This window comes from Mirounga leonina, unplaced genomic scaffold (assembly GCF_011800145.1).
Source record: "Mirounga leonina isolate KUSES-001 unplaced genomic scaffold, KU_Mleo_1.0 Mir_171, whole genome shotgun sequence".
NCBI lineage: Eukaryota > Metazoa > Chordata > Mammalia > Carnivora > Phocidae > Mirounga > Mirounga leonina.
The window spans coordinates 13,257,736-13,270,042 of NW_023270436.1; the positions used below are offsets into that span (position 1 = coordinate 13,257,736).

Sequence of the window (12,307 nt, forward strand, 5' to 3'; positions counted from 1 at the left end):
CTTCTTCTTCTTCTTCTTCTTCTTCTTCTTCTTCTTCTTCTTCTTCTTCTTCTTCTTCTTCTTCTTCTTTTTTTCTTAACATATATTGCATTATTTGTTTCAGAGGTACAGATCTGTGATTCAACAGTCTCACACAATTCACAGCGCTCACCATAGCACATACCCTCCCCAGTGTCTATCACCCAGTCACCCCATCCCTCCCACCCCACCCCCCACTCCAGCAACCCTCAGTTTGTTTCCTGCGATTAAGAATTCCTCATATCAGTGAGGTCATATGATACATGTCTTTCTCTGTTTGACTTATTTCACTCAACATAATACCCTCCAGTTCCATCCACGTCGTTGCAAATGGCAAGATCTCATTCCTTTTGATGGCTGCATAATATTCCATTATATATATATACCACCTCTTCTTTATCCATTCATCTGTCGATGGATATCTTGGCTCTTTCCACAGTTTGGCTATTGTGGACATTGCTGCTATAAACATCGGGGTGCACGTACCTTTCGGATCCCTACTTTTGTATCTTTGGGGTAAATACCCAGTAGTGCAATTGCTGGATCATATGGTAGCTCTATTTTCAACTTTTTGAGGAACCTCCATACTGTTTTCCAGAGTGGCTAGTGTGCTATGATTCTTAATTGAAAAGAGCAAATGGCCAAATAGCATGATCCCAGATCTTTTTTCCTTTAATGAATATGTATATCTGTATGTGTGTGTGTGTGTCTATACAAACATACAGATATCTATATATCTTTATCTATATATCCATATAAAGAGGTGTACAGATATGCAAAATAGTGTAATGGTTAAGAGCGCAGGGGCATCTGGGTGGCTCGTTCGGTTAAGCCTCTGACTCTTGATTTCAGCTCAGGTCGTGATCTCAGGGTCGTGAGATGGAGCCCCGTGTTGGGCTCCATGCTGAGTGTGGAGCCTGCTTGAGATTCTCCCTCTCCCTCTGCTCACCCCCTGCTTGCTCGTGCTGTCTCTCTCAAAAAAATTAAAATAAACAAATAAATACAACCACAGTTAACTCTTGCACAACGTAGAGGTTAGAAGTGCTGATGCCCCATGCAACCAAAAATCCCCCCGTATAAATTTTGACTCTCCCAAAACTTAACTATGAATAGCCTACTGTTGACGGGAAGCCTTGCTCATAACATAAACAGTCAAATTAACACATATTTTGTATGTTGTATATATTACATACTGTATTCTTACAATAAAGTAAGCTAGAGAAAAGATAATGTAATTAAGAAAATCGCACGGAAGAGAAAATACATTGACAGTACGTACTGTATTTATTTATTTTTAAATCTGCATATCGGTGGACCCGTGCAGCTCAAACCCATGTTGTTCAAGGGCCAGCTGTATTTTTAAAAAACAAAATCCACCACCCGCTCTGAGCCACTGTCCTGCCCCTGGGATGTTTTTCCTCAAACTTGGCTCATTAAAAAACTCTCTCAAATGCTGACTCACAACCAAAGCTCACAGCTGAAGAGATTCGTGAAACTTTGCCTTTTAAGAAAAATGTCCCTATTTCCACTTTGCACCCACAGTGTGGCGGGGGCAGGCGGGCAGAGGGGAGAACATGGAACCTCAGGGTCCTGCCTCCCTGGGCCACCGTGTTATCACCCTGTTGTGGGCACAAAGGTAGGAAGCTGTGAATGGCAAGCCCCACTGCAGCAGTAGATCGAGCCAGAGGTTCACTCGCTTCTTCCTGTATCTGAGATGAGGACTCTTGGGTCCCCTAAGAGGTCTCAATATTTAATTTTTAAAAATACCTTTTTTGCTCTTGCTATTTGCGCAAGTGTTAAGTTACAAATTCAAACAGCAGAGAAGGATATAGAAATAAAAGGAAAGCCCCCTTCACTCCAGCTCTAAGCCTCCCATTTACAGACACTGTGTCTCTCGCCCTCATCCTTATGTCCCCAGAGCCCATCACAATGCCCTGCATAGGTAGGTGCTCATTTCAGCCTGCTGGGTGACAGTGGATATGTGAGCAAGTGAATAATGGTGGCAACTTCCCCACTCTCCCTCTTTGGTTTTAGGGTGCTGATTTTGACTGTGGAGTTCAGATGGGACCAGCAGTCAGTCCTAGCACCTAAGAACTATGGGGACGAAGGTCTCCATGCAGAATCCTCCTAGAGGGAACACTGCTCTGGTCTGTGTCTTCAATCTCCATCCTTATAGTTCATGCTGCCCACCTAGGAAGGTGGGTGCTAAGAAGAAGGTAGGTAAGGGGATCAAAAAAGCAGAAGGCTGGGGCACCTGAGTGGGTCAGTTCGTTGGGCATCTGACTGTTGGTTTTAGCTCAGGTCATGAGCTCAGGGTCATGGGATTGAGCCCCGTGTCGCCCATGCTCTTGCTCTCTCTCAAATAAATCTTCTTAAAGATTTTTTTAAATTTATTCATCTGAGAGAGAGATAGTGAGCAAGAGCATGAGCAGGGGGGAGGGACAGAGGGAGAGGGAGAAGCAGACTCCCCGCTGAGCAGGGAGCCCAATGTGGGACTAGATCCCAGGACCCTGAGATCATGACCTGAGTTGAAGGCAGACACTTAACTGACTGAGCCACCCAGAAGCCCCAATAAATAAATCTTTAAAAAGAAAAGAAAAAGCAGAAGGCTGGATCTGAGGCATGTGAGAGAGGAAGAGGCCATTTGGCAGCTACTAGAAGGGATGGTGACCCCCTGTGCCCAGTACCCAGCTATTAGTGAATAGTTATCAGTGCCTCAGTGAGTGGTTATTGATTATGGAAAGTCTGTGAGGAGAGAACAGAGAACTAAGAGCTTCTGGCCACTATGAAATTATAGCAGGTGGACCTTGCAAGCATACTAACTGGACTTCCGGAAGGGTAGCGCTGAGGGTTGGGAGACAGCAAGGCAGCAGAGAACTGACACCAAATCAAATGGGCAGACCCTTTCTAAAGTAGTCTCGGCGGGTGTACCCCATGTTATAACATGCGCATTCTTTGACCCAATAATTTCACTGCTAGGCACTTTTTTCTTTGCAAAGTTGTCCAAACCAGAATACACCTCGTTCATACTATCAGCAAATTAGAAACAGCATAAATGTCCCTGGAGAGGTGACCAAATAAGTGAATCACAGTTCATCCAACAATGGAACACCATGCAGCCATTAAAAAGGATGATGAAACCTTTCTTTGTTGACATGGGAAGAGATCAGCAATCTATTTTTAGTGGAGAAAAGGCAGATTACAGAACAACACGAACAGATGATCTCACTTATTTAAAATAGCGTATGTATGTGGGTGTGTGTATGCATCAAAGGATGTCTGACAAAGTGGTCCCCGAAAGCAGGGGTTGCAAATTTAAATGTATGCATGGACCCAGTGAAGTGTGCTCAGAAGAGGTCACGGTAAGCAGAGAGTCTGTGTCCCATCTAAAGGGCCTTCTGATCCTCATCCAAGCCTTTGCTACCACACAGGAATACAGACTCCATCTTGTCAGATCTTTCCACGTGTTCAAGAAAAACTGGAAATACAAGCTTCTACAAGAAAGTGCCTGATTTTTCAGTGCTGTGGGGAAAGCCATGGGAGTCGAACAAAACCCAACTGCAGGCCAGGTTCAGCCGGGAGACCATGAGGTTGGAACCCTTGCCCAGACACCGAGGCACCCTTAGAGTCAGATGGCATTGAAGGTCACCTCATCTAAACCCTCAGCAGCTATCTCTGTGCCTCAGTTTCCCTGTCTGGAAAGTAAGGGAGTTGGGTTAGGTGGTCTCTAAAGTCCTGTCGAGCTCTGGCTATATTTTTAGAATGCTGACCTTTTGGGTCATAGATCATTTGAGGATTGGATCAAAGCCTTGGTTTCTCTCTCAAGTAGGGAGAAACTTAGGAGTATGAAAGCAACCAATTTTATGTGTAATTTTTGGGGTTCCCAAATTCCTTGAGGCCTCCCCCAAATTCATTCATTTATCTATTCATTCATTCATTCAGTAGTTACTGGATGCCCACTCTGCACTAGTCACCATGCCCGGGCTGGGATATAGTGATGGGCAAAATAGACATGATTGGCACCCTCACGAGACCTGGAGGCCAGTGTTGCCCAGGTTGGGAAGTCCTGTCCTGGAGATTCTTCCAGCCCTGGTACAGTGGCTTAAGCAGGCTGCTGGTGAGCCACAGAGTGGGGGACACAAAACTCAGAACTGCTTTAAACAAAAGGCTCTAAAAAGTCCCCTAGGAGTTCCCACCATATTACGATTACAGGTCCACAGACTGAATTTTATTCCAAATAAGAATATCACATATCTCGCACTCCCAATTATCATTTTCTACCATTTTCTGAATATCAGTTAAGTGCCCCATACTGCCCAGAAGGTAAAGGGACAATTGGTAGATGGCAGATCTGGACCTGACCCAAAAAGCAGCTTGACTCCAGAGTTCATGTCACTTTCCACCAAGCTGTCCTGCCTCCGCATGAATCTGGGTGACTACAATAAACAAATACCAATGGTTAAATTTTCAGAATCAAGACTTAGGCCCCATGGTGTGCCACCTAAAACATTTTAAATCTGGGCTGTCTTTGAAAGTGATACCTCTTCTTAAATCCATCCCATTGCCCGTGACACATTCCCACTCTCTGAAGACCTCCCCCCACCAAAAGCTAAGTTTCCCCATGATCGGTATGTTAGCGTCCTTAAGGATTTATTATGTACCATGTGCTAGATCAAAGAATATCAGATGTACATGGTACCTGACTGTGCCATGGTGATAGGCAGAGCCAGGCAGGCAGGGAAGCTTCTCCAAACCCTTAGTAACATTGCTCTGACCTGGAGCTCTTCCTCAACATTGGGATGGGCATGCAAGGAGTCCTCTGCATTCTCAGGCACTCCAGCAATAGCTAGAGGTGTGTTCCACGAAGAACATTCCACAGAAAAGGCCACAGATTTAGCTGAGGATGATAACAGCCAACTCAAGAAGCCAGGGACATGACTGAGACATGGGAACGAATGGCAATGTTGTCTAGAAAGCCCTTCTGAACCTTTACAAGATTGTATACCCTTTAGACAACTGTTACAATGAAAGAATATTTACATATGCTTTGATAGCAAAGTTCCACTTGGAGGCATTTTTCAGAAAATCATCCATGGGGGCGCCTGGGTGGCTCAGTCAGTTAAGCGTCTGCCTTCAGCTCAGGTCATGATCCCAGGGTACTGGGATTGAGCCCCGTATCTGGCTCCCTGCTCAGCGGGAAGCCTGCTTCTCCGTCTGCCCCCTGCCACCCGTGCCTCCTCCAATAAATAAATAAAATCTTTTAAAAAACCCAGAAAATTATCCATGATGTGCCCAAAGAGTTAGACGCAAGGATGCTCATCATCATGATGGAAACAATCTAAATGTCCAACAATAGTGGATTGGGAAGGTAAATGGTGGAACAGTCAAATAATGAAATAGCAAATGTGTCGTAGATATGCTCTTCGATAGAATAAGTGTGTCGCAGGAAATATTACAAGGCGTGGAGAAATGTCTTTCCAAAATTGGAGAAGTCAGGTTACAGAGAATAAATATCTAGAGCTAGTGATTCCATTTGCTAAAGTCCCCATCAGTGCATTTTTGAAAATGGAAGGAAGCCTATCGAAATGTTAACAGTGAGTAGTAAGATAAAAACAACCAACAAAAATTGTCTTTTATTCAGCATTTTCCAAATGTTTAATAAGGAACTTGTAATATTTTTTGCAACCAAGAAAAAGCTATTTTAAAAAGGGGGTGTTACATAAAGTTTCCCAAAGCAATTTAATTCCATCTTGCCCGAGTCTGTGGTCTTCGGAGCAAAGGTCCAATGATGGCAACACTTTGTGGAGGCAGCCAATTTTCTCTCCACAGGAGGGTAAAGGAGATTTCTCCTTCCCTGGGCATCCAGCAGGAATAAAAGGATGCATCTCACTGACATGGGTTAAAACAGAGATCCCCCACCCAATAGCAGGGCAAGCTAAGAGACAGGGAGATCAGGCTGAGTTGAATGGTGACATTTCTTATGTGATGGAAATCCAGCCAGTATCCACAACATTCGGAGGGTACTGAAGGCTGGGCATCTGTGAACTGGTACAGGAATCCGGATCTGGCAGACCCTGGCAGGAGGTGAACTCGTTCATTTCCACTGAGAGGCTGGGGTGAGAGTAAGAGCCAGGCTCTCTGGCTCCTGAAGTCTAGGAGCCTCTGAGCCAGGAGCTGGGACTTGTTCATCCCTATATTCCTGCATCCCAGCACCTGGCTTGTAGCTGGTGCTCAATGCATCATGCAAGTGCATGGCAATGGAACAGAGTCCTCTTTACTGTGTCACATCTAATTCTCCCCCTCCCCCTTGCAATCTCATTACTGATGAAAGCCTCTCTGAACTTGGTTTTCTCACCCCCTTCTTCCTATTGAACTTGGAACCAAACTCAGCCTCCCTGCCAAGGCCTCATCTAGCCACTCTCTACCTCTCAGACTTCTTCCTTCCCAAGTTCATGTGGCTTTAGCCACACTCCTCAGGTTTCTTTCTTCCTCAGACACACCGAGCAAAGTCTCACCTCCCAGCCTACTGGACTTGCTATCATCTCGCCCAGAACACCTTCCTTGCAGGCCTTCTTCATGTGGCCTGCTCCTTCTCGTCATTCAAGTCACCGGCCCCCTGGCTCCTCCTGAAAGTGGGCATCCCTAACCACTACAGGTGAGGAGTCCCCTGGGCTCTCTATTACATTACCTTCCTGTAATACCTTCTGAGCCCTTGGCACTTTCTGAAATTATCTCTGTGTTAGATTGTGTGATCCCAAAATGGCCACGTTATCTCCCGTCCCACGTGCTGTTCTAGAACCTTGCCACTGCCCCAGGGGGCGGTGTCTAATTCCACTCCCCTCGAATATGCGCCGGCTTGTGACTTACTTCTAACCTAACTGACTTTTGAAGCCAGGTCAGAAGAGCAAAATTGCTCTTGGGGCTCTGAGTCACCAGGTCAGAGTCGGACCACCATGAGGCTGCCATGCTGGAAAAAAGCCTAGGCCACAGAGGAGGTGAAATGAAGATCCCCCACTACCTCCTCCCCATGCCCGCCGTGATTCCGGCCCCCACCCAGCCTGGAGCAGAGACAGGTCGCCCCTGCTATGCCATATCCGAATCCCTAACCCAAAGAACGTGTAAGCATAATCAGACAAGCTTTGGAGTAACTAGTCACAGAGCAATAGTAACCAGAATGATCTGTACTAACTTATCATCAGTCTTTTCCCACTAAAATGTCCACGACGGCAGGGCCTTCTATGTCATGGTCCTTCCTGTGACCACAGTGCCCTTCATCCAGTGGTTACTCAGTAATGAACAGCTGAATAAGTGAAAGAAGCTGAATTTGGGAATACCTGTCTTGTATAGTTGCTGACTGATGCATTTATTCATTACGTAGTGACTGCACACCTGCTGTGTGACAAGCAAGTCACATGCGGCGGGGCATCCCATTGTCCCCATGAAATCCTATCACACATAACACTGCTGATGACCAGAGGGGAAACGGAAGCCCCCACTTCCCCCTTCCCGTCCCCCCAGTATAGGTCTGAAAAGCCGCCTGTCAAAAGCCAGAGGTTGCCAAATCCACCCAGCCCACATCTGGGGGTGTATTTAATTATCCCGGGGTGCAGCTGTTTTTACATTGACAGCTCAGTCACTTGTGCCCTGGCCTCTCACTAGGCAAGCGGGTGACTCCAGATAGGGACCATGTGGTGGGCAGGCTGCCAAAGTCCTGCACATCTGGCCCCTTCCCGGGGGGTACCTCCCCAGCAGCTGTCTCCTTCCTTTTGGATTGCTCCCTCCCCGGGTTGAGGCTTTCAGGCTCTAGAAGTAATCCTGGCAGGGGTGCAGTAGGCTGGGTGGGAGGCTGGAGGGATGCGCCTCCAGGTTTAACCACTGAGTCCCCAAAGTACCTGCCAAGAACCAGTTAGCATGTCTGGCTGGCAGTCCAGGCCATCATTAATTCATTAAAGCAGGTTGCTGCTGGCCAGTTGTCTTCCTTGTTGCTGACCAGGTCGCTTCCTGGGCCTGCAGAGTCCTCTTCCTCCCCTTCTTCTTAGCCCCAAGGCAAGATTCTGCCCACCAGTGGCCCCTTTTCCCAGCCAGATTCCCTGGCTGTGTTCTCTCTCCCTCCCTGCCTCCTCCCAAGGCACAGTTCTCCCTCCCTCCCAACCCCTGCCAGCCAGTGCTCACCAGAAAGCATCTTCGGTTCCCTCTCTTCCTCTCTCCGGTTCCCTGGTTCCCTCTCTCTGGTTCCCTCTCTCCCCCTCCTGCATTTTTGCTGCCCAGCGATTGCTTAAACCACACCCATCTTCCTCTTGGCCTCCTCAAGCCTCCAAGGAGCCTCCCCTGAGGCTCTTGCAGAAAGGGAATCTCTCTCGTGCAGGAATTCACAGCTCATCGCCCCCTCTGCTTGCTGTCCCGTGTCTTCTCCTCCCCTGCACCCCCAAATCATGGGGGGGCTGTGTGCTCAAAGACAGAAACTCCATTCCCATTTCTGATGTTGCCACCAGTCCTCTGGGACTCAAGTGAACCCTCTCTGCCTCAGTTTCCCCTTTGAAATAATAAGAATGGCATTACCCATTAAGTAACAGCCTCTGATGAGTGAGCTAAGTGCCAGGCACTGCACTGGGCACTTTAAATGGATGCTCTCCTATCAGCCTTCTGACAATCCTAGAAGAGGTACAGCTCCAGTTTAGGCTCAGAAAGGTTATGATTCTTACCCACGGTCACACTGCCCGCAAGTTACTGGGTTGGAACTTAAATCCAGTCCCATCTCATTCCTAAACCCATGCTCTTTACCACTGTACTACCCTGGTCAGGCTTGCCCTGATTCCCAAGAGGGCATGTAGGGATGGTGGGGAACTGCCCCCTAACAATGGCAGAATGTTGTCTGCTTTGGGAAAGGAAGCTATAAAATGCACAATCATAACCATAATAGCTCACATTTATATCTACTTCTTATGCATCTGGCACTGTTCTAGAACTCTCTGGATGTGAATTCATTTCACCCTCTTGACAACACCTTTGTCTTGAAGTACTATTATTGTCCCCATTTTAAATATGGGGAAAACTGAGTCTCGTGTGTGTGTGTGTGTGTGTGTGTGTGTGTGTGTGTTTATTTAATGATGACTTCTGAGAGAAGCATTGCTGGCTCACAGGGGAGGCTGAAAAGAAGTTCACCCTTGACGCCTAAGACAATTGCCTGCCCTATAGGGCTGACTCAGGCCTCCCTGAAATACTTAAGGTATCCTACGAGCATTCCCACTTCTCCTCTAGGGTAGCAAAAGTGGAGAGGACCACACACGGAACTCAACAAACTGTCTTTCTCCAGTGGATTTTCTTTCACTTCTCCCTAACTTACTGGAGAGGCGGGGGAAAAGATGGGTTTCCCCCAGTTAAGTCAAACGCACACGCAAGGCCAGAGGGGCAGGCACTGGGATAGTTTCTGGGATAGGCACGGAGGCTGGGAGCCCAAGGCCAGCGAACCCCCGGACGGGAGCGCAGGAATCGGGTGGTACACAATTCCACCGGTGTCCCCGTGGGAGTGAGGCGCGGTGCTGCAGGAAAGCCAAGCCGGGCATTCCGGGGTTAGGGCACCCGAGGAGGGAGAACTCTGGAGGGTGTGGCTGCAGGGGACGCCAGGCGGGACTCGCCAGGAGGAAGCAGAACCCAGGGGTGGCCTGGAGTTGAGTAGCAGCCGGGAGCTCTGGGGCAGAAGCGAAGTGAGGAGGGGGGTCATAAACCCTACGCCGAAGCCACACCAGCGAAACTGCTGCGGGACCCCTCCCCTGCCGCGTGGGATCCCCATCTCCCCGCTCCTCCCCCCGCCCGCGCGCGGAGGGGCGCCCTCGGTCCTCCTCGCGAGCCCTAGCCGAGGTCTCCCGCCGCCCCGGAGCACCCCCCAGCCCTGACGAGCGCCCGGTCTGTGCGCCCCCACCCCGGGGCGGGCGCCCAGCATCCCGCACCGCCCGGTCCTGGGAAGAGAGCGCTCTCCCAGCCTCGCCTGGACCCCAAGACCGCAGAAAGCCGTGCCCTGGCCCTCCTACTCTAGCGTGCGTCCTGCTTCTAATTCACATTCCCAATGTCTTTTGCAACTTGTTCTCCAAGCAGTTTCTCTTATTCTCCAGCTCCCCCATCTTCCTTTCCTGGTCTCGCCGCCCGCTTTTTCTTTCCCTATCCTTCCACTTTCTTTCCCCCTTTCCCTAAATTCCAGGCTTTGGGCTTCGCGTCTCTCGCTCGACTCCCTTCTTCTGCCCACCCCTCCCTCCGCCCAGTCCAAAATGTTGTTCCTGCCCCTGGGATTCGGCAGCCCCAGCCCGGCCCCTTCCGGCCGAGGACAGCCCCTCTCCACCGAGGGGGAGTAGCGGATGGGACCTCCGGGAGCCGGGCAGAGAGCGCCCCGAAGCACGCACCTCTCTTCGCCAGCGCCCGGGCTGCGCCGGCCCACGCGACATCTGTCGCCCGCGCTCCCGGCTCACACCCTGCGCACCCCCGCAGCTCCCCCGGCGCTGCCACCCCCCACGCTCCGGCTGCCGCCTCTCCCCGCGGGCGCCGCGCCAGCTTCTCAGGGTGTCGGCGCACGGCAGGGCTCGGCCGGGGCCGAGCGCTCGGCATCTGCGGGTCGTGGCATCCCGGGGCCGCTGGCTTTCTCACCTTCGACCTTCACCTTCCAGCCCTAGATCCACCTGTGGTGGGCTCAGGCTGATTTTCTCTCCTTCCCCATTCTCTGCAGCTCTGCTCTGTTCCAGATCTGAGAAGACAATCCCTTAACACGTTTGCTCCCCTAGGCGCACAGCTGGTGCTCAATAATTCCCCAGCCCCAAGGGCCTAGTGCACAGAAGATGCTCAGTACCTTTCTCCCACTGGTACCAAACGCAGTGGGCGCTCAATACTCACTCCCCACGCCCACCAGCACGCAGGGCCTGGCATACCGCAAGCTTTCAAACATTCCCTCCCTAAACATTTACGGCCTAGCGCCCAGAAGGAGCTCAATAAATGCTCTTTTATGAAGACTTCCCTTTGGGGTTTCCCTAACAGCCTCCGATCCCAGCCTACTTTGGGGGCACCTCCTTCTCCATCTCAGCTCCAACTTTCTGGTGAAGAGGAGGCCAAGCTCCTTAAACGGGACACCTCGTTGCCGAAAGAGCGAAGAAGTTGGCAAAGCGGAGGAAAACTGCAAAGTGCGCGGGGCCGTAGGGGGAAAGACAGCTCCACCGGAAACCTGGAGGCGCTCCGGGAGAACGGGGAACAGAAACGAGGGAAGTGCCGCTTGGGGAGAAGAGGGTTCGGAAACTGGCGACTTAGGACGGCAGCCGGCTTGGAGGAGGACGGCGGACTTGCCTTGAACCCGAGATAGATTATAATTCTTCGGCGTGGCCGTGAAACTACGTCCTCATTGCAAACACACTTTTTACTTGCACTGCTTGTAAACTGTGTTTACTTGAGGCGCTGGTGGGGATTGAGGAGACTAAAGTCCCCCCCGTACCCCCCCCCCCCCGCCCAAAGCCATCCCACTGGAGAGAGTGGTAAGATGGCCCAAGAAGAGGACAGCCACAGCGGACCTGACACTTGGAAGGAGAGATGGCAACTGGAGGGGAGGAGGCTGGCGATCCTGGCGAGAGAAGGGAGCAGGGAAAGAAAGAGATGGGAAGGGAAGAAAGCAAACTTGTCGGTCGCTCGGGCGCTCCCAGCCTGCCCGGCGTGACCAGTCCCAGCCACCGCGCCCTGGCGCTCGCGCGCGTACCTGTTGCTCTCTCCGGCTGGGTCTCGGCTCCGGCCCCACCAAGAAGCCCCGCGTTCCTACAAGTTCCGCCTGCCGAGCAGCCAGGCCGCCAGCGCCGCCACCTGCGCGGCCGCGCACAGCCAGGGCCAGTAGGTGGGGAGCGCGCCGGGCGCCGGCGCCCTCCGGCTCCGCGCGCGGCGCCGCCACATGGTGCGCTGGTGCAGCTCGTCGCCGAGCGCCTTGAGCCGAGCGGCCGTGAGCTGCGCGGCGGACGAGCGCAGACCCAGGCGGCCCGCGCTGCAGGCGCACACGGCCGGGGGGCCGCGGCCGCGGTGCAGGGGGCACGGGCACATGACCGCTCGCCTCGCTCCCTCCCCGCGCTCGGGCCGCCCCTCGCCTCCGCGCCCTCCGGCCTCTGCGCCTGCCTCCGCCGCGCTCCAGCCGCCGGGGGCCTCCCCTGGACACCAAGTTTCTCCTTGTGTTGTGCGTTTGTTGTGCTGACGGCGCTATTATTAATTAAAGTGTCACATGGTGGAGGGGGGCGGGGAGGGCGCGGGGAGGGGGGTTACATCATCCGGCCCCCGG

The 12,307-nt window shown here is 51.5% G+C and overlaps 1 protein-coding gene across 1 annotated transcript in view; it reads right to left on the reverse strand.

Moving 5' to 3' along the window:
* The window catches only part of HRK (harakiri, BCL2 interacting protein), a 19,888-nt gene extending 7,813 nt beyond the window's left edge, over positions 1–12,075 (reverse strand). The window contains exon 1 of the mRNA XM_035017085.1: positions 11,744–12,075. Coding sequence (XP_034872976.1) covers positions 11,800–12,075 — 276 coding nt within the window. The 3' untranslated portion in view covers positions 11,744–11,799. The remainder of the gene's footprint in view (positions 1–11,743) is intronic.
* Positions 12,076–12,307: the final 232 nt, after the last annotated feature.